The sequence below is a fragment of the Chiroxiphia lanceolata genome, chromosome 2, assembly GCF_009829145.1.
Source record: "Chiroxiphia lanceolata isolate bChiLan1 chromosome 2, bChiLan1.pri, whole genome shotgun sequence".
Lineage (NCBI taxonomy): Eukaryota > Metazoa > Chordata > Aves > Passeriformes > Pipridae > Chiroxiphia > Chiroxiphia lanceolata.
Window position 1 is genome coordinate 111760091 of NC_045638.1, and position 23303 is coordinate 111783393.

At 38.6% G+C, this 23303-nt stretch overlaps 1 protein-coding gene across 6 annotated transcripts in view; it reads right to left on the reverse strand.

Moving 5' to 3' along the window:
• Window positions 1–1047: 1047 nt before the first annotated feature.
• The window catches only part of EPHA6 (EPH receptor A6), a 455633-nt gene continuing 433377 nt past the window's right edge, over window positions 1048–23303 (reverse strand). For all 6 annotated transcript variants that reach the window (XM_032678076.1, XM_032678079.1, XM_032678074.1 and 3 more), the window contains 3 exons: window positions 16486–16679; window positions 14339–14488; window positions 1048–11379 (listed from right to left, as the gene is read on the reverse strand). In XM_032678076.1, the coding sequence (XP_032533967.1) occupies window positions 11265–11379; window positions 14339–14488; window positions 16486–16679 (459 nt within the window). In that variant the 3' untranslated portion in view covers window positions 1048–11264. The remainder of the gene's footprint in view (window positions 11380–14338; window positions 14489–16485; window positions 16680–23303) is intronic.

Genomic DNA, 23303 nt, shown 5'->3' on the forward strand with positions numbered 1-23303 from the left:
AGGTTTGAGGTAAATTACAATAATGATTTCATGATTTCCCTATAATAGGAAGGTTCTGACCAAAAGGTGAGATTCCCTCGTAGTGGCATTATGAGCCATTAAAGGCAAAGACAGTAGAATAAATCCCAGAGTGAAATTATGGGAGGAAACACTTTCTAAAAGCTAATCAGGTTGTGGGGTATCTGTGTGGTAGAGGAGGGTATCCTCTCTTTTGAAATCAGTCCATACTTAAGAATTAATTCTGAATTCAATGGAGAACACAGAATGGTGAAGGCATTTCTGTAACCATATATAAAATAAAATATTCATCCTCCATTACACTATGTTAAACCTGACAGTCCTTAGGGAGAAAACTCTTCCCCTGTAAAATATGCAGGACTTAATGGACTGTAGGCATCTGACATTCATTTCCTATTAATCCACACATACTGCTGTTCAGTTTTGCATGGCATGCCTGTGATGATTTGCAATGAAAGGGTAATTATAACTTTGAACTTTTTGATGCAGGGTCTGGTTATTGTATATGGCATTCACTTCTTTGTGAATCGTTGTGTATTGCCCTGGCATTATTTACATAATACTATCAGTTTTAAAGCCGCTTCTGTCAGTGAAAGCTTTGAAAACCACTAGAGAAGGAGTTGCATGGCTCTCCATAAGGAGGGTGAACCAGTACTGCAGAATCTTAATAGCAAATTAAAACCCATTTAAAATTCATTCACAGTGTTTCCCAAGGAGAACTTTTAATGTGTACAGCCTTGTCCTGATGTCTGTGAGCCGTATGTGCATTTTGACAAGACGCTTATCAGGGCAAAAATGTTCAGTGGTAAGCACAGAAGAGGCCTCTATGATTAAGCATTCTTTAGCTGAAAAAAAACACCATCACCTTGAAGCATCTCAAGTGTTAGAACATATTGCTGGTCCATCTTTATTAGTACACCACCCTATTTAAGCAGCTGGGTTGTTTTTTGCATGATCATGTATGACAGGCTTCACTGTGTATCATTATATTAGTAACTTAAGGCAAAACAAACACCATTAACTCAAAAATAACCACCAGTACTGTAACTTTTATTTGCTAATAAATATCTTAATAAACAGGCTTACCCCATCTGTAAGACCTGATAATGCCTCTTAGGAAATCATAGAAAAATAAAATACAATAATAATCAATAACTTGTACTTTGTACAAAAATCTCATTATGTTGCTCAGCAGGTAGTTTTGCCAAACCCCATATTCTTGCTGTAAAGAGATGGCATATGTAATGCAATTCACCTTAAAAACACTCTAATGTTGAGAGCTGAGCATTCTATTACACTATTAACTTGTAGGCATGCCAGCACATGAAAATTTACATGGAACATCATATTATTGTAGGAATAGAATAATAATTTAAAAAAAAGAAGATAACACCAACTTTTCAGTAAATAATAACAACTTCACGTCTAATGTAAATTCCCCTTGGGACTGCAAATCAGTACAGTGAGCTTTTTATTTCACAGATATTCCTACAGTACTGTTATAAACAGGCAAAAAGGCAGAAAGAAATTGCAGTGGGAATGTGTATGGGAGATATATAAGAGAAGGAAAGTAATTTTGAGGAGGGAAGCAGTCCCAGGGGGAAACCAACGACACCGGCTGTGAAATGTTCAGTCTCCCAGAACGAGCAGATCCTTTCTGTGCTGTGCAAGGCTACACGAGTTCAGAACTGGTGGAGATGCAGCTCAGAGGTGCAGAACCCCCGGTACTGCAGTACCAAGGCTGCTTGGCTGTGAGATGAGTGGTGAAGACTGAGCCACAGGGAGCTGTGTTTATTCAAACAAGCCTCGGTAAGAGGAAAAGAAGCAGTGGCAAAACAAGGGGTCTTTAAAGAAAAGGTGAGTTTCAGACTACTGGTAAGGATATGAGATCAGTGCTGAGGCCACGGTTTGTTTGTAAAATAGTTGGCGAGTATTATGATTATACCATTGCTTTTGAAGCCATCTACCTTTAAAGTTTTGACATGGCTGCTTAAATATATAATCTAAAGTGTCTGTTATCAAATATTTATTCATATATACACATACATTGATACATTTTATGGCTATGCTAGAACAGCAAACTATGAAGAGCAGTCATATTTAGTTGTGTACAATCTAATTTCACAGAAGAGACAGAGATTAAAACCCCTTTTAATTCAGATACGTTTAAAACCAACACACAGAATTAGATAGAGGCTATCCTGAGAAAGCATACCAACCACGTTATCTTCCAAGAGTAAATCAAAGCTTATTTTTGGAAGGCAGTAAAATATTTTTCTTGTATTTTTTTTTTCTATGAGTAAAAGTGGTCTGTTTTTTCTAAAAAAAGTGATGACAAAATGAAAACAGTTAATTCTAACTCGATCAATGAATGCTGCTTTTCTACAAAATAAACTATTGCCTTTCAGTCAATAGGGTTTCACATGATCCTTTAAAGATTTATTTTTTTTTCCTTGCTAAACTACAGGTGCAATCCTGAGAAGTGCAGAGAAGTTACTGAAGTCAGTAGGAGTTATACTGCACCAAAGAACAAGCCCTTTTTGTGAGTCTCTGAGTTTTCAGTCACACATTGCTGTGCATGGTGTAACTGATACCAGCAGAGAATTTTGACATTGGCCTTAACAGAAGCCAGATGGAAGGCTCTACGTGAGAGCAACATACTCTGAATCCAGTCCCTTCACCAGAGTTAACAAACACCTTCTCCCACTTTTAATGTGAAATAAACCTCTTTACCTTACTTAGAAAAGTTGAGAGAAGAAATTGCTGCGAAGAAATGCTGATAAAAATGCTACACTACCAGTTCAAATTAACTGTTTCTTGGGGACAGGCAGATAGGAAATCACGGCCATAAGCTTTAAAATGCCTACAGGTTTACTTGATGGGAATCTTGGAGTAGGATGGTTTTCTTGAGATAGAGAATTAATGAAAGAATCCAATCAACAGATCCACTAAGAGGGCATTAGTTATTTTATTTGCTACTGTGCCTTTCATTAACTGGAAAATCTCAAAACTTAGACTGCAATGCACTAGGAGTATGAAGCAGCTTGTTCAAAGAGGCAAATGCTCAGCTAGGACTTCCATTGTGAGGGGGAGATCATATTGCATAATGGTTTAAGATTAGGAAAGAAGAAAAATAGACAAATCCTATTTGTTTTCTAGCTTCTGTTTGTTTGACGGGGGTGGTTATTTTATCCTGAATTTAAATCCAGAAGTCTGGGGAATTATCTGGGGGAAAAAAACCCACAAACCCAAACCATTCATGTTAGATACTCTATTAGATGTGGAGATAATTTTAATTACTTGTTCCAAAGTCAGAGTTGACCATTCCAGATAAAACAACAGTGCAGCAACCACCTTTTGCACCTTGCAGTTTATCTTTGCCATGTTGAAGGCAACCATGGCCTATTTGATCACATCCCTGAGGTAGTGGCCTTGTCTTTTAGGCTCAGTTCACTCTCTTCTCCCCCGTTAAATGAGGCCATCCATTCCACACAAATCTGTAAAAACGTTTGATTCAAAACCTGTTTCAGTCTATTGACATCTTCTTACGGATATAACTGACTTTGGGTCATGCCCTGAAGAACCTGAAACACTTCAACAGAGAAACTGAAACTAGCAAAAAGTTCTGGCAATCCATTTGAGTGACCAGACAGCACCTGTCCTAATAAGTGCTGGTTCACCAACAGCAAATCAGCCTTGGCAGTAGTGGGGTGAAGGAGAGTCTGTTTGGAGAGTTGAAGCTTACACACAGTGTGTATGACATAGGGCTTCACCCCACTGCCACAGAAGTCAGTAGCAAACTCCCGTGGATTTTGATCACAGCAAGCACATTGCCTGTTGACACAGAAACATTTAATTCCTCACAGTTAGATCACTGTCCCAGGAATTACTCTATCAAGAAGGTTATTAAAATCACTCAGCAGGATTTGGAAATACAGGGTGTTTTAGAGCAGAACTTTCCCAAGACAAAAACGGAACTTGTGAGTTTGACATTTAGTAACTGAAATAATTTGGAACACTGGCTGCCCTTTGTCTTTTTCAGCTAATCTAGTGTATATATAGAGACTGTGATGGTAAGTTTTACAGCTCAGAGCATTCAACTTCCTAAAGAAAAAAAGAATACTATTATGCTTTTCCTTTTTGCTTCTTAATCATTTTCAAGTCAAGCTTGGCCTGAAACTCAGTTTGTAAGCCACTCTTAACTGGATAGTTCTATTCTTCACTGTTTATTTAGGTTCCTCTCAAAAAAGTCAGTATGCAACAATAAGGACAAGTATTCATGGGTTACAGAACTGCATCTGCTGGACATTCTAATCTAAATAATGACAACTGTACCTGGGTTTTTTTTGTCATACACTGGATCCTGGAAACTCAGCAAGTAGATTTTTTTTCCTATCACTCAGAGTGTTATGCAGTGATGATATTGTGAAAATACTCCCCAGACTGTTTCAATGGGAACTTTTTCATCATCCACAAACAGAAATGAATATTTAGATTCCAAAGCAGATTTGTCCAAAATCTTATTTTTCGGATTCCAGATACAAGGTCAATTCTACACAGTCAAGGCCCCAGTCATCACATAGTTCAGAACACAGAGAGCTAGATTTCTCTTTGATTTGTGAGTTTTAAGTCCCAGGGGTTTGGCTTACCTACCATGCTCAACATACATGCTGCTGCTTAACAGTTCTTCATTGAATTTTCAGTAATGAAGACGTACTAGTATAATATTATGGTTTATTCTCAAATTTTAACAATATCTACTTGTATATCAAGAATATATGCAGGAGATTTTGTGATGGGATCAGTGAATATACTGGACTCCTCAAGGAAACTATATATGGTACTGAAGTTTAAAAGAATGACAAAATCTGTTCTCTCATGCTGCTCTAAAAATATTTTATAGGAATTTTGATTTGCAAGTCCTGCTCATGTATATGGTTTCATTTCAAATCAGCCTTCTTATATGAAATAAGCTGCAGAAACACATAAGTGTTTACAGATTCAGGAGTTTCTGAGCACTTAGATTACTCCTGATACATGTGTGCAATCAACTACTATTCAAAGTGCTCAGATAGTTTGATATAGGTCAAAATTTTGGACAGGAAGAGAGAAGAACACGTGTGAAAACCTCAAATTACTTTGAGACTGATCTTTTAAATGTATTTTTTCCCCTGTGTCTTCAGTGTCAGAACTTGCATTTTTTATTCCGGTTTAATTACACAGGTATGAAAAGTCAGATAATATGCTAGACTTTTGTGGAAGAGAGAGGTACTTGAGAAATCTCTTTTGGGAAATAAAGGTAAGAGATACTCATGTAAGATATTTAAAGGAACATACACACAAATAGATTTCACTGAACTGGCATTACATTATTTCACATATAAAATATGGAAATATATTTTAACTCATTCATTTTTCAACCTTATTTTTTTCATCATTTTTGTTAGTTTTCCTTTCTAAAATGCAGTACATCTTTTCCTACTATATGCTGGCGTATCCTTACTCATACTCCCATATTCCCTCATTTTAACCTCCAAAGTGTCTAAAAATGGCTACTTAAAAGAAAATAATTTATATACTGCTTAAACATCTTCGGTGACTTCAGCATAGGAGCCCAAACTTTTTATAGCATGGACTACATCTTATTGTAATAATTATTATTATAATAATAATGCCTTCTCTGTGTGATCACTGATTTCTACAGTAATTGGTTGTTCTCTGGAAGGGAACCAGTAGGAAGGGGTTGGGTGAGGTGGCAGTAGAAGGGTAATCAGCTTTCTGTAAGCCAGTTTGAAAATCTTTTTTTTTCTGCCAGTGGAGGAAAAGAGAGGCTGTCCCTTTTCAGATAACAAGCCAAGGAAGTTTGGGAAGAGCTACACACATACAATGCATGCCATTAAACATTTTAAAAGCCAGTGGAGCTGATCAACCCCATTATTGTTATTGGTAATAGGTAATTAATTTGTAGGCTTGAAAAACCTCAGACATGATGATATACGTTATATTTACAGTTCTTTATGTACATATAGACAAATGTTTTATAACCCTAATGTGTTTGCCTTATCCAGGTTCATAATCTGAGGAACTATATACAACCATAGCACTCATGGATGAGCAGTGTGCACCACTAAATACAGTATTTGATGGTAGAAGATGTGTGTGAGCTGTAACTACCTGCAACTCTCTTATACAACTCCTTTGTGGTTTTGTTAGAGCTCCTTGGCACAACATGGACAGTTCTTCCCTTTTTACTTTATTGTAGACTTCAGGGATTCTTTTTTCCTTTTCAGTACTGATTCATTTGTCTCCCCAGGAGATTTCAAGATCGTTGTCCTACTAAGAATTAGCCCAGCCCAACGTGTCTTTTCCTCACCCTCAAAAAAAAAAGAAAGAGTACTATTATAAAAAAGAAAAAAAAAATTATCTTTGCCATTTATTCAAGGAAGATCAATTACAACTGGTAAACAAGGGTATTCTGGAAGAAAACTATTTAACAGAATAAATACAGTGCTCTTAACCATGTGCAAATACCATAAGTATCTCTATGTGTAGTACTTTCCCTAGAAGATGCAATGGAAGACAGACTTTTTATTATGACCATAACTAAAGATGTGTTGGACTGGATTAGAAGCGAGTTCTCTGTGCTGATACAGTCCCATGGGGTCATTCTGACATGGAAATTGCTGAGATTAATAGAGTATCAGTGGGCACCTTCACAGTCCCAGCTACTGCACATGGTAAATCTCAACTGCACCTGGATAAAGGGTGTCTGTATATTACTTATGACCCACCTTTGGATCCTGTAGGAATCTGAACTGCAAAAGAAATTATTGAAGCCCATGTTAGGCTCATTATGTAAAAAAAAATGGCAAATGGATAGTCAGTCTTAAATGATGTAAAAATCAAAGTACTGCAGTCTATGAGTTCTGTGCCAGAATAATCCAGCTAACACCTAGCACAATTTTGGAGAAGAATGTTTGTCCAGAGCAACTAATTTATTTGAATTAGTTGTTGAGTGCACTGATTGAAATTAAAGGATTGCCTTATGCTGAAAAGTCTTGGCTGATGTCCTAAAGCATAGCATGTGTCTAAGCTTTTTTTGGACAGACACTGGATTTATGTTGCTGGGAAACAAAAAGGATAACTTTTGTTTAAAAAATAATTTAAGTTACATCACCCAATTCTCTTCCTTTCACCTCATGACATCCTATTGCTTCTCAGTAATTCCAGTGTGGAAACACCTCATGACTAAAATCTACTAAACCTTCTGCTATGATTTTTTCAATTTTAACATCAGCATTATGAACAAGCTCCTCTCTTTTTCACAGGTTCAGCATGAGGACTGGATACAATTATGGCATGAGATTCATCTGACTGAGCACAGATGGCTGGATATGAGCTATCACTGAATGCAGAGAAACAGATGCTTCTTTAGCACAATTCATCTAACCCAGAAGTAGATAGTTTTATTTAAAGATAGATAGATAGATAGATAGATAGATAGATAGATAGATAGATAGATAGATAGAATTTTCAGATGACTCACATCTTACAGGAGCCCACTTTGCTGATTAAAAGGGAGCCTCGGGTGACCAGCTTAAATGCAGACCTCCAAAATTAGGTCAGAAGGATTCCTCCCAGGAGGTCTCAGGCCTCTGACTGACAAGTGGGGGTAGTAAGGACGACTGATATGGTTTCTAGGTTAGATGGCCACCCCACTTGGCTGCATGTCCAGGTGGGTTGTCAGTCAGCTTTGGAAGCACTGGGATTGGCCACACAATGGAAAGGGATGGGGTGCATGTACCAGCCAAGAGACACTGCCCTGGTCCTGCTCAGCAGTCAAGGCCCTCACTTAAGCTGTCTTGGAGGCTTAAGTGATACACAAGTATCACTGGGTGGTAATAGTGCCCATAGATGATTTTATTCTAGATCAATGAAATCAGAGCGGTGAGAAAAATCTACACGTGAATATTACTTATAAATAACTTGGAATTGTGTCTTTATGATGCCCACATTTTAATGCCTTTTTTGCTGTTGCTTGCATATCACACATGCTTTATTTTGTGAACTTTCAATGACTGCTTTTAGTCATGATGCACTCAGTAATGTGGGCCAGGTTCTCAGAAACAGCCTACTAAATTTGCTTAAATTTGTGAAATTTAAACTCCAACTGCATACTGCAATATGCAGGATAATTAGAGCTAATTTTCACCTGAAGAAAGTGTCCACTGTAACAAAGACAGCTAGTCTAATTTCACATATACATTTGTGGCCTGCACAGAATTAAGTTCACATTTGAAAAATAACACCTGTTAGGTTTTTTGTTTGTTTTTAAATGAAAAATTAGGAAAAAAACCCAAACCAAGAGTAGACTTGGACTCAGCACAAGAGCAAATAAAATGTTTCCAAAATGAGGAAAATGTAAATTTGATCAAGATAACTATTATAGAAGTGTCATACTGCACCACAACAACAACAGAAAAACAAACTGTATAAACTCACAAAATCCTGGATTTACAATGTTATTAATAAATGTCCTCACTCAAAGAATCCCTTGTTCTTTCCTTTCTGGTTACCCAAACACTGGTTATATAAAAAATATATCTGATTAATAAATGTTTTAATATTGTTATATTTTTTCTATTGAAAATATATTTTCAGTAGTGTGATAAATTTAGAAATATATTTTCATGAAATATATCCAGGTTGTGTGCATGTAACAATGTCATTCTGCCAATCCTCACTACCAGGAATGAAAAATCTTGCAAAAGACAATCTGAAAGTGCACATACATACATGGTTTGGATCAGTTATGGATGGTTTTGAAACCCCATTAACAAATAGCAGACTCGTACCTCATCAGTAATGTATTTAATTGTGGGAGAGTCTTCTTCCACACATGTCCCATTGTTGGCCCATGGAAGCAATGGCAAGCAAAATGGATAATTAAATGATAAAGGAAAATCAGCTTTCAAATTACTCTCGGCTTCAGGTAAGTATGACTTTCTTTCCATAAGAGAACCTTTACCAAAAAATTATTCAGATGTGGAATCGGGGTGGAATTTTTCAAGTGACAGTCACAGGAAAGAACAGACACTTTTTTTCCCCCCACTGAAGGCCTGTGATCCTGCAAAACACACATGCTTGTGCAGTCCAACTGAGTTAAGGGGGACTGCTCATGCTGCCAAAATTACCTTTGTAGCTAGAACAGGACTGGAGCTGCCCTGCTTTCAACAAGCTCATCCAACTGGCCTTGTGGAACACCCCGGTGAATCTTGATCTTTATGAAACTTGCTCCTCAGTTAAATCTGCCTTTTTTTTGTTTGTTTTAAATGAAAGAAAGGAAAGTTTACTTAGTGCACTGTTGTTATCTCTTCTAAATTAATGCAGTTATTCCAACATAAAGTGACAACAGGAATCAGACCTAGAGTGTCTTACTCTGTGATCTGGTTGGAAGCATTATCTTTTTTACTTTCTGATTTTTGTTCTTTGCCACTGATATGCAATGGCAGCCTTTTCCAAGAGTTAGGAAATACATTTACAAGCTGCAAATTAAGCGGTAAATATCGTTATGATTACATAAAGTAGTCAGCTCATTTTGATATACACACATATTATACTAATTACCCAAGATGCACGTTTCAACAGAAGAGTTGTAAGGCTTGAGTATACTGGAATGCCACATAACTCAAAAATATCCTCCAAACCACGTATAAGTCAACAAAAAGCATCTGCAGCCAGGTTACATGTGACATGCATTGTAGATCTGTGTGTGGTTTCACAGCACACAGACATGCGGTCGTTCCCCTCTTCCCAGTAGTGCATATCCCATGCAAAAATTTGGAAGTGTAGCCCAGCACGTCCCTGTGAGTTGTCTGAATAAAACATGAAAGCTGTAAGTCTTAAGAGAGGTACAAATATTATGTCAGGCCTTTGCAGACGTTTTCTTGCATGTAAATATGGCTATTGAAGGGTTCTAAAGGTAATTATCATGGATGTCCTTTAGATATTTGTATTAAATGAAGATCCAGCCTGTAGTGGCCAGACCTCCATAGAATCTGCTTTTTCACTTCTAAAAGCAGTCAGAAGCAGAGTCAAGGCAACATGTTGCCACACTGCTGTCCTACATCTCCTTTCCTGCCCATGTACAAGATAACTGAATCCTGCAGCGTGTAACTTCCAGCATCAGCGGGTGGTTGTACCGCTGCCCGCAACTGGAGGAGGACACTGCTGGCCTGCTCCCACGGGAATAACCACATCACCCCTCTGATGGCTGGCCCTCTAAGGTCTGCTACTGCTGGTGGGAATTAAGCCCAAGTCCAAGCAGCAGAGACTTGCATTTCTGGAACAGAAAGCTTTCTTAAGTCTATGTGGCCGCAATGCAGCTGACAATTGTGTTTTACATGTGGTCATGGAAACGTTACAATCAGTTTTCTGGTGAATATTTGCCATGTAGTAGAAGCAAATGCTGAGTATTACATTAAAAAAAAAAAAACAACGAAGGATGGTGAGGAATCCCAGGGATGAACATGTTTTCCAATAAAAATTTAAAGCATAAAAAGTGTCGAGTGCTGAAGTAATTAAAAATCAAAGACCTTCCTTAAGATTTCAAACAGATTACTCTCATTATCCTTCCAATTATTCACACAATGAAAACTCGCTACATAAAATCATCAGTCGTTTCTGCAAACAATAGTAATATTTTGAGGCACCATCTTACCAGCTTTCAAACTGTTATAAAGTAATATAATGATAGGACCCATACATTTGGATTTAATTAAGAGATAAAATAAATATTTATGTTAAACTTCTTTTTGATTGCACATTTCGTATTGGAAGTTACATGGTCACAGAACATGAAATAAGTCAAATACTTTTTTGATCTACCAGCAAACTCTAAATACATCGATAAAGAAGCCACACCAGGCCAAATAGATTACTACTTTCAAGTAAGTTCATGAAAGTTTCCCAAATACTGTTATACAAAGTTACACATCCATGCTGAGTTATTCATCAATGTGTAGCAAGAGTCTTGCCGTAGGCCAGGATTTTATCGGCAGATAACTGGTGGAGGAGCTGTGCAGTGTTATCAAAAACTCCAGTTTGGAAGCATTATCATTGAAGTACTTGTATAGTCTGAACAGGAGACTGCAGTCCTCGAAGTTGGGAAGAGCAGAAGGAAAGAATGAGAATATTTTTCCACTTTAGAAATGCTGAGGCACAAAACACAGTTGGTTCTAGTACTTTCATACATGAAATCCTTTCTCCTGTATGTGCATCATGTGTAACCGCAAAGTCTGTAAACTGCTGACTATTCGTCTCTGGTGTCCAATGAGTACAACTCCAATTCTTCTAATGTCACTGCAAGATAGAAAGTTTCATCTTGGATGCAAGTATAGTAAAGCCTGTTGTACATAATATAAATGTATGATGAACTGTTCTTTTTTTACCTTCCTGACTGGGTTATATAAGAAAGCTGCAAATGTTCAAGTTTTCTCGACCTGCCAATTTCAATTTTTTAAAGACAGTAATTTAAGAAAAAGAATCTAATAAAAAAAAATGCAGTTAGAACACTGGGGCTTTTGTGATAGTAGCCGTCAAGTAATTTTTCTAAGTCTTGAGGAATAACCTGGGAGGTGGGTTCTAATAGCTCACTTTTAGTATTGTTGTAGTAGCAAATGTTTCCTACTCATATTTGCAAAACATTAGGTCTGATACACTCACTATTGCAGTCCTGAGACAGAAATAACAGACAGAGGTTGTGCTTCTGACGTTTGGAGAATGGTAATGAGAGATGGTCTAAAGTCAAAACAGCAGTGAATCTTCCAGCCTGACCCAGACTTCCCTCCCAGTTTCCCTTCATCTCATCTAGACCTGTGCCCCAGAGGTGGGAGCTCACCCACAGAGCTTTGTCAGGAATGAAGTCAAGAACCCTTAGAGTTCACCACAATCCACTAGTTTAGTTGTTCTATAAACATCCCCAGCTGCAAGATGCTGAGAAAAGACCACAGAGGTGATGAAGGCAGGAAACTTCAGATACGCCTTGTCAATTGTGCAAATCCCATGCTGTGACATACATAGACAGTGCTTGTTTAGATATCCTAAATGTTTGGGCATACAGCTGGTAAAGGAGCTCATGGGGTGAGGCATGACCTTTATGAGCTTCAGATTTTCAGTTCAAGACACCTGCCTCTGTATCCTCCAGACGAAGACCCAATGGATAACTGGCAACTATTATGTACTTAGGCTTAATGTCCACGCGGGGGATGATACACAACACTTGAGGTCAGCAGGGGCTGGGCAAAAATACTGAGAATCTGAGAAGCTAAAAGCAGTCAGCTAAAAGAATAAAGCTTTGCGGTGGAGAGTAGTATTAGAAATGCAAGACCAATGCTTAGCACTTATCAAGGAAGGCCTGATAAAGCACAGAAAGAAGCCAGCAGGTCTTGGGTAATGAAGGTTATTTGAAGAAAGAAGGGATCTTTCAAGAGATTGAACTGGTATCTAAAGAAAGAAAGTAGAAAGGATGATAACCTTAGATTATCTGTAAAAGCACAGTAAGGCAGGCTAAAAGAGAACTTCAGGAACAAACAGAAAAAAACCCCCAACAAATGAAATAATACCAAAAATAAAAATCATAATAAATATTTTTGCAGACTCACTGGGTACCAGAGACCTGCCAGAAAGTTTGTAGAATCTAATGACGATTTGAGTATAAAAGAGCTCTGAAAGACTGGCCACTGTTGGAAGACTAAACCATTTATTTGTGTTGGCATTCACAGCAGAAAAAATTGAAGTGACTCCTCTGCCAGACCCTTTCTGGGGGACTTGCCAGAGTATCTGTCTGAAGTTGAGGAGAGGTTATAGGACAAACTGAAAAACAAGCAACAACCCACCTCCAAAATGAGACTATATTTAGCCAAGAGTTCTGAAAGATGGAATAGTGGAACAAGGATGAAATAGTGCAATCACTAACAGGGATGTGAGAGCAGGAGTTTATCAGCTGTGTTCCACATGCTTAAAAATTTCTTGGTGCCTGAGACAGGGAGTGTGGTGCCAGACAGAGTGTTTCCAGGGAAGATCTGTGGAGCCACAGACCTGCGAGTCTGCACTCATGACAGGGCATAACAGAAATTACAGTAAAGCATGGAATTATTGGATGCTTGGATAAATGATCTACCTGACTCACCATGGCATTTGCAAAGAAAAGTCCTGTTTTAGAAAATTACCTGTTTCCAGTGGAGCATATGTATGGATGAAGGTGATTCATTTGATACACCTCACTTGGCTTTCCAAAAGCTTTAGAGAAGATTCCTCATAAAAGCTTTATAATGAAAATAAGGGGCAATTATGTAACCCAAGGTGTAGCAAAATACGTAGTATAAGGTAGTCTGTGTGTGACTAAATTACAGGTTTAAAGACAGGAGGTTAGGAGTAAATTGTCAGGTGTTACAACATTGTTATTGATAGAAATCTGTAGGCACCTATGCTGGGATAATGTTGAACATTATTGTTCAACAAATCAGTAAATGGTCTGGAAAAACAGGTGAGCACAGAGGTGGAAAAGTCATCTGGTGAGACTAAATTGTTCAGGGTAGGAAGGGAAAGGACTGCCTGTGAAGAGTTTTAGAAGGATCTTAGAAGACAATGACTGTGCCATAAAGCAGCAGCTGAAATTCACTGTAGGTGAATGTGAAGTGACACACACGGGAGAAAACCAGTCCTTACCTCCCATGGACAACTGGTGAATCTTAACTGACCCCATTACTAATATAGAGTGTCCCAGCATCAAATAAAAGATTAGGAATTAATGCGAAGGGAATAGAAAGTAAAATAGATCCTATCAGCATGCTACCATATTAATCCATAGTTTGCCCAAACACTTATATAGTGGGTGCAGGGTTTTCATTAAAGAAACAATTGAGTGGTATCAGAGATGGTAGAAAAAGGGCCTCAAGGTGTGGAACAACTTCCTCATGAGGACTGACGTGGACTTGATGATAACCATAACAAAGTAAGAAATGATTTTTGCCATTGACTTCAGTGATCTAGATCAAAACTGATTCCCCAAGAAACACACTCACTGCCTGGCCTTTGGTTATGTTTGGTGTTGTCACAGAATGAAATTATTAGTTCTGGGTCTCTTCATCATATATTTCTCTTGTGTTGTTTTGGTACAAATCTGTATTTGTCTTTTGTTAGTTGAGGTAGGAAATGAAATGAAAGCCCTGCTCCATACTTCACAATAATTATGTCACTGCAGCATCCAAACAAATTCAGATTGATTAGTCACTGTAGGGATAATAGATTACATACTTACTCAATATTCATTCTTGAGACCATATCCAAAGTTGTGAAACCTGCTGCCATGAAGTTATTTTTATACTGACCCATTTTTATGGAGTCCAGCCAGTCACTGACTGACACAAACAAAGGATATTCTGGAACTTCACCAGGTGAATCTGGCATTCTGTAAAAAACAAAACGCAAAGGTTACCAAAGCAGTACAAAATATGACACCCAATTTCCTCTGGTAGACATTGTTTTTACTGAAAGGCAGAAGGAATGAGAGAGGAGCCTGAGCTGTAAAGGTCAGATATGAACTGAAGATTTCTTTAACCTGTTGTCTAAAACTTATAAATCATGTCAGTCTGCCAAGTCACACTACTTAAACAGAACATTTTGTTAAAGAACTGCAGCTCAGTAACAAGCTGAGGAAAAGGCCTCTCCCACTGCTCTTATTTTTGTTTCCACAGAATGTTTCTTTACACATCACTGTGTTCAGGATTATAGTAATTTGTTAATGCAGTCGTCAAAGTAGAGGACAAGGAGAATTTAACATGAAGTGCAATTTAAAAAATTAGAACACCATGAGAGGATTTTTACATTTATCTACACACCCCACCCCACCCCCCCCCGAATGGCTCCTTAGTGTGATACCATTATGCTACAGGAACACTTTGATTACAGCATTCAAAAGCTCAAACTCACCCTAAAAGCAGCAAAAAGAACAAAATGTTATATCTTTGCTTTTACACAGAATTATATAGAGTAGCAAGTAAAAAATGAAGGAGCTAATTTAGTCACATTTCTGTTGGAGTTCTTTCCCCTAATATTTTCCATATATCTGGCATATATTTATCTGCAATAAACAGAAATAGAAAGATGGGGGAAAAAATAAGGATTCCAGTTTTGGGGCATTTATTTCTATTCTTCTGTTGTGTACCACAGTTGGTACAACTTCACAACTTCAACAGACTTCCTACATTTTGTGTAGAGAAGCTGTATGAACATAATGCAGAAAACAGGCACACTGCTGTTTATAAAAGCTTCATGTTAGCCTTTAGGAGAAAGATAGCATTTATTTAAAACGAAATTTTAGACAGAAAAAGCCAGCCAACATTAACTGATGGAAGAGGACTTATGTGTAATGTAGGAAGCAAGAGAGCCTAATGTCTTAACATCCCAAGTTTCACTCACACATATTCAAATACATTAAGTACACTGATTGTCATTTGTACTATCAAAATGATAGAGGGAGAAACTGAAGGACAGGAGAACACTGTTAGGTACAAACTGCAATTAAAGACCTACCAAGATCCCTTCCAATCTGAATTACTCTATGTATAATTCTGTAGAATAACTGCTGACCTTCTAATTTACCCATAACACAATAATCACTCAGATTGACTGCATCAAGCATTCTCAAATTACTGGAAAAAACCTTGACTTCCCAAGCAGTTGAACTCAATAATAGTTCAATAAGGCATACGTTTTTTAGATCTCGAGTAATGTTGTAAAATAAAAAGAGATAAAAATACATTACTCTGATGCTAAATAAAGTGACCCAGGTACAGGTAGCAAGTCATACATATATATGTATATATATATATGCTCATACACATAGAGGCCACTAACTCTAGTGGATGGACATTAAATCCAACAAGTCCCTATCAAAAATTTGTTGTGGAATAGTAATAGCACAATTTCTTATTTGGTCACTGTTGCCATTCTTCTGCAGATAAATAAAGATTTAGCAAGCTAAGACACAACTACTTTCTGCAGGATATTACTCCAAGGCAGTTCAGAAATTGCTTGAGCACTGTTAGGTGGAGAGACAGGCTGTTGAATAGAGAAAAAAAATTACAAAGAGGAAGCAAGCACATAGGAGAAACACCAAAAAAAAAAGAAAAAAACCAGGAACAAAGAGATTCACAAAGATTATGGATATAGACAGTGTACAAACAGAGATAAAAAAACCCAAAACCTAATATAATCTGCATGACTTGAGAAAAAAAGTCCCTTTATGGTGTATTAACAATAATGCAAACATTAAAAGGCACTTAAAGTTATAACTTTGTGAATCCAGGGCTTTGTGGCTTTCTCCCACCTAAAACATATAATGATAGCCACTTGTGGTATATATATATATATATATATATAAAAAGGTACCAAAAAGAGTCTTACACAAGTACATCCTCCACTAGGGTGTGAAGGGTGCTTGGGTTGCGGATCAATTTGTCCAGGAAGCTGACAATGTCACTGAATTTTGGACGGTGGTTCCTCTCCTTTTGCCAGCAGTGAAGCATTAGTTGGTGAAGAGAAGCTGGGCAACCCATGGGAGCTGGAAGCCTGTAGCCTTCTTCAATAGACAGGATAACCTAAAGAAATACAGTGCATGTGATTACTGAGTATTAAATACTGAAAGGACAGTGGGAAGCTGACAATTAGAAACCAGTGATGATAAATAATTAATGGCACAGCCACCTTCACTTTGTGCATTGCTGGAGCCTCGCTTGGGGAATCAGGACTGGCAGGAACATGACCAGAGCAGACACGAAATGTTTTGTAGGCATATGAAATACAGTAGGCACTTTTTTAGGCTCTCTGGGCACCCTCTTCAAACAGCTAAAAAAGGAGGAGGAGAATAAAGAACTAACAAATAGATAATTTTCATCCACTTCAGGTTGACTTTGTACTGAAGGGAGTCACAGGGCCACAAACTAACCTGGTGTGGCCACTGCTACCACCATGGTCTAATATTTGCATCCTGACAAAGTGCTGGTGTCTGGCAATGTCACAATACAATCAAGCACTAAAACACCTGACAAATTTACTTGGTGATGACATGTTTCTGCTGACCCTTAAAGTCTGATTAATTCAAGCAATGTCCCACACACCGAGTTAACAGCGACATTATTTTGCACAGCTTCCCTCAGAAACCTGGGTTGTGCAAGGTGTTTATGACTCAACAAAAGTTACTAAAATTATGGTATTAATGCATACCTTAAGGTATTCAGATTCAGCAGATGCAGGGAACATGTTTGGTCAGGATTTGGAAGGAAACGGGTCTAATATCACAGAAAAATCACATGTATGAAAAATTGCAATTGATCAGAGTTGAAGGAAGGGTTGTTTTTAGTAACACTGAACACTAAAGTAGCAAAACACATTGTCTGAAAAGAAGAGTAGCAGCCCTGCCTGACAGGAAGTAGCAAAAGTAGGTAAGATCCATGGAAAAATTCATGGATTCATAAAAGCTTACATGGATTCATTCCATTTAAGATTTAAAAACCAACAGAAAAGGTCCCTAGATTCTGCAATGAGTGGTGGTAGCAGTGGGGATGATGATACAAATTACATAGTCAGGATTTTTTGCATAAAAAAAGAATGGGAAGCTACTAAGTGGTTGACCAAAAACAGAGCTAGGAATAAGACCAATCCATAACCCTTCCAACCCATGCTAAATGTTTTCTAATGTACAAATGATTGTACAAAATATTTCTAATAAGGCACTGCACTTAGGAGAAGTAGACCTACTGCATTTATACCCACTCTGCTGTAAGGAGACATCCATCATTTCCACACAGATGTATGTACATGCTGCAGACATATTAATGCAGCTGGAAGGGGGTACATTAAACTGTTTACAGCAAATCAATGTTTTACAGCACTAGCTCTGGCTTCAATATATTCAATCTTATTTTCCTGGAATATATACTCGTTCTCTGCTTGAATTCTGAATTAATGCTGTTGGCTCTGCTTAGCCATGCCTAATGCTTATGCTGCAAGCGTTATGCAAATAAAATAAGAGTAATGAAGCTATGTTAGGACCTTAGCTCCCCTCCATGGCATGGCAGATAATGGAACAAGGCTTTTGTGGCTGTGCACAGCTGGCTGTTTGACTTTTATAAAATTAGGTGATTTGATCCTGTGTAGTGTTTAGCCCTCTTGTAAAACACCTATGCATGAAAAACAAGTGTTTGCAACGTGGATTTGCACAGGGTGAGTTTTAGACCCATTGGGAAGTCCGGGCTACTCCAAAGGCAGCATTTCTTGCTGTAGGGATCTCTGAATTTGCTTCACCTGTGGGTGTTGACAGGTCACATCCATGCAGGCAGGGCTGGCTTTGCACCCCCAGAAGTGACACCAAGCAGTAAATGGTGTGTCAATACGCTGATCCTTCCATCTGCCTCTCTGGCTACTTGTTGGGATTTATTTCAACTGTCCAAAATCTGGAACAGTGCCACCAGATTGCCAGGGAAATATTTGCCTCAAAACCTTGCCTGCCAATGACAAATATGCTCCTGTAGACTCGGGGTGGGTGAAATTCAACCCCACGTGCATGAAATTTTATTCACATTTATTTTTACATTTATTATTAGTGTGTCTCAAGCAGTTTGTCAAAAGTGGCCTCATAAAACACAGGTACTCATGACAGTGAGGGACACAGCCGAGCTGACACTTGTCACTAAAGAAGTAATCTTTGGCAGCCCAGAAATGCCTTTACATTTAACTGTGCCTGTTGCAAATGATGAATTTATGAAATGTATGTTGTTTTTAAGGCAACAGGAAACCTGCTCTACTTTTATGAGACATATTGCATTTACTGGAAACAACAATAGAGGGCTGATGAGTTTTTTTTCTGAAATAATTCAGGAAAAACCCAAACCCAACTATCATTTTCCAGGCATATTTTCTCTGACACACTTTATTATAACATATCTTTGAAAATGAAGTTACAGTGCATTTTGTTTCCTCTCTTGTTCTAAAGGAACATTTCAGTATGAAGAGAAATGCCAGCTGGTTCTGGGATAATTATAATTTCTCATTAATAGCAGCACATTTAAAAAATAAACTGCAAATATTGCCTCATTAGTATCTCTTGTGAGGCAAGTATTATTTTTAGAGTCTAAGAAGCCAGAGTAAAGATGTGATAACTGTATAGTACTGCAATGGGAATCAAGTCTCAAAAGAAGATTTTTTTAGTTCCTTATTTGTGTTTTTATATATTTATTTTAGCTTCTGCTCTGCACCTATCTTTCTGAACAGAAGAATTAGATATCCACATATCTAAAAGGGAAGAAATACTAAATTTTTCTTGGTAATATAACATTATATATTATATAACATCTAAAGACAATACATGTTCACTCATTTGAAATGAGTTTTTTCCTTGCTAATTTAAAATTGATGAAACACCACATTAATCATGACATGGTCTAAACAACTGCATCTACAAGGAGGACACAGCAGCAGCTTTAGCAATGGGTGTGACCCTTTCCACAATGGCAAATCAGTGCCCCACCTATTTCAACATGGAAGAACAGGAACGGGAACTTGGTTTCTGACAACAAAAACGCTGATCACTGCTCTCTGGCTCTGGTTTTGTGGCAAACACTTGATGGGTATCAAAGGGAGGAATAGCAACTATTAAGGAAAGGGAGTATTTTTTATGGTTAAAGTAGCTAATTATTTCCATGCTTTTTCATGCTTAGGCTTTTGTTTCTATAAAGGGGACCATTTTTTAAATATTTTTGTATACAGATGATATTAAACACTGGAGCCTGTTCAATACCTCTTATCATTTTTTTTGATGTTAGACATTGTTGTGAAGCTTGACCACAGAGTTAATATTTAATGTTAATTATGATTGTCTGAACAATATAAAAAATATGACATAAATCCAAAACAGTTTGAACAATATTTTATGGACTTCTACAGAAAAATTATGCATGTTTAATTTCAAAATAATTGGAAATTGGCAAAAATGACACCTGAAAATAAAGCTGTAATCTTCCTGATATTTTCATTATTAACAGTAACATAGATTCTTGCTTTCAAAAGTTAACTGACAGATTTTTTAATGAGACTGAGACAGAAGAGAATCCATAGGGACATTGTCCCTGTGTCCTGTGACATCTGAAAAATCTACCAGAAGGGAGAGGCAGCTGCTCCTGCCTCATGGTACAGAGCCAATCCCAGGCACCTGCCAAGTGTTTTGATATCTGTAAGTTGAAAGAATTATATTAGAGTAAGGCTTTTTTTTTTTTACTATTATGAGAAACTTTCAGGCGTGTAAGGAGTTTTATTCTTCTTGCTACAGTAGTTTTCTTGCATACCAACTGCAATCCATTAAATATTCTTTTTTTTTCCTTTTCTTTTTGAATACTGTAGCTCTGCAACATGCACTGATTTATAGAGTGGCTCTAACAGGTGTCCCAGGAGACTTCACTCACAGCTGTTCTACAAACCAAATGCATGGAATATAAATCTTCCTTCCCTCACACAAGCATTAGCAAGCCAGGCTCTTAGCACAATCTGTTCATCAGTACACTAGTTTCATTGGAAAGTTCAATATCTTGGCTAATGTTTATTAATTAAGCAATAAGACACGACAGACTGTGCAGCAGCCCTAATTAATGGACACCTCTGGTGCCTGCCACACATCTAAGAAGTGCATTAATCAGCACCAACACAGGTCAGAAGTGACTTACCACAATAATAAAATGGTTATTTACTTACACGAGAACATTTCTCAAGCTTAGTCACGTTTTTAAGCCTCTGCATTACACCGTGTGAGGTACTAAAAATTTTATGAGCAGCATTTTCCAACTCAGTTTCCTTAAGTTCGGCTTCCAAATCCTTGCTGAGGAATGTAAATGGAGAACACTGGATTTGCAAGGGTGTGGAGTCGCTCTGGCTGGCACGGACCCAGTGGACACCTGTGAGCAACTGCAGTGTCAGAGCATCAGACTGGGTTTATTTAGGTGGCAGGTATCAGTTTAACACTCCTCATATCAGCTTGAGCTCTGTGCTGCCTGGGCTGGCTCCCCCCATTTTATTGCTGTGACTGAAGGGTCAGCGATTTGTAAGATGGTATGTGAAAAAAAATCCCCCAGAAAACCAGACCCAGCTCTGCAGAGTTCATACTTGGAAAACTTTTGTTAATTTACAAACCCCCACCCAATTCAATTAATATTTTATTGCTATCTAAGTAAGAATTTTATTATGATCAAGTCTCAGTAGGTGTTGTAATCTTAATGTTACCAGACATTTTGTGGTAACAGAACTATACTCATGCAAGACCTTATTGACTGCGGTTTGCATACTGTGCCTTTTATGAATCCATTTAGTGCTTGCCCCTCTCTGTTACTTTCCCTGCCACCTGTACAGTATCACTGACCTTTGAAAGTCCTGTTATTTCTGCAAAATAAGCTCCTGTGAATTCAGGATAATTTATTGTGCTAAAAGAAATGTCCCAGTATCCAGCAAAATAAGCTTTACAGTATGTCTAATAACTTGAAATTTCCTAATGACACTTTAAGTCACTAAATGTATGTAGAAGGTCACAGGTGCCCACTGTTAACATTCTGGCACTAAAAGCCTGTGGGTAGGGCTCTGGAGGAAAGGAGTCCTTTGTGCTAACATTCTGGCACTAAAAGCCTGTGGGTAGGGCTCTGGAGGAAAGGAGTCCTTTGTGCTGGGAATTGCTGAACTGCAGGGAAAGCCCCTAGGAGTGGGCATCATTAGCATGAGCTGCATCCACAGGGCCTGCAGCATTATTCTGTTTTAGCAGATACTTCTATTTTGGATGTAGGAGTAATTAAATGTTGCTATCTTCACACTGTAGCTGATTATTTAATATATTCTAAATTGAGAGTTTACTTTATGAATTCTCACTGCTGGCATGGCCTTGAATACATCATAGGGTTTGATAGAGGGGAAGAAGACAGGCTGAAGCCAGCTTCCAAGAAAGGGAGAGGCAGCTGGAATGAAGGTCAGTGTTATGCACTATTCGTCCCTGGTGACTTGGACTTTATATGAGGGTCCTACCAGTCATTCCAACCCTCTTCTCAGCAGGTGAATAGTGGGGATGAATAGACTTGACAGAAAGTCTCCCTCTGCCCCCATTCCTAGTTAGTGGTAACAGCCAAGAGGTGTGCTGGTGTGAGGAGAAGGATTACCATTACAAAGAAATAAAAGAGGTGATGGCAGTTGGGTTCCTTGCTGAGAGTTGACCCAACACCAGATTAAATCACTCACAACTGGAAGAGAGACTGAAATTCCCCGTTTACAGCACAAGATCAGGTGTCAAGAGGATACAATGCCTGTGGGGGGTTGACCCTGCTGGATGCCAGGTGCCCACCAAAGCAGCTTTGTCCCTCACCCTCCTCAGCTGTCCAAGGAAGAGGAAATACAACAAAAGGCTTGTGGATCAAGACAAGGGCAGGGAGGGATCACTCAGCAGTCACCTTCATGGGCAAACTAGACTTAACTTGGGGAAAAACTGATTTAATTTGTAGTTGCCAATCAAATCAGAGTAGGGTAATGAGAAATAAAACTATGTCTTAAAAACATCATCTCCCTACCACTCCCTTCTTCCCTGACTTAACTTTACTCCTGATTTTCTCTGCCTCCTCCTCCCCAGCGGCACTGGGGGACAGGGAGAGGGGAGTTTTGTCAGTTCATCACATGTTTCTGCCACTCTTCCCTCCACAGAGGGAGGACTCTTCATGCTCTTCCCCTGCTGCAGTCTGGGTCCCCCGTGGGGTCACAGGTCCTGACAGCAAAATTGCACCAGCATGAGCTCATCTCTCCAAAGGGCCACAGGTCCTACCAGAAGCCTGCTCTAGGGAGGGCTTCCTACAAGGTCACAGCCTCCTTGGGGCATCCACCTGGTCTGGCATGGGGTGCTGCACAGGCTGCAGATAGATTTATGCTGCATGGTGAGCCTCGACAGGCTGCCTCAACACGGTCTCCATCATGGGCTGCAGGGGAATCTCTGCTCCAGACCCTCTTTCTGCACTGACCTTGGTGATTGCAGAGCTGTTCCTCTCTCGTATTCTCACTCCTCTCTTTGGCTGCAGTAGCACAGTTTTCTTTATCCCCTTCTTAAATATGTTATCCCAGGGGTGTTACCACCATTGCTGATGGGCTCAGCCTTGGCCAGCAGTGGATTGCCTTGGAGCCAGCTGACATTGACTCCACTGGAGATGGGGGAT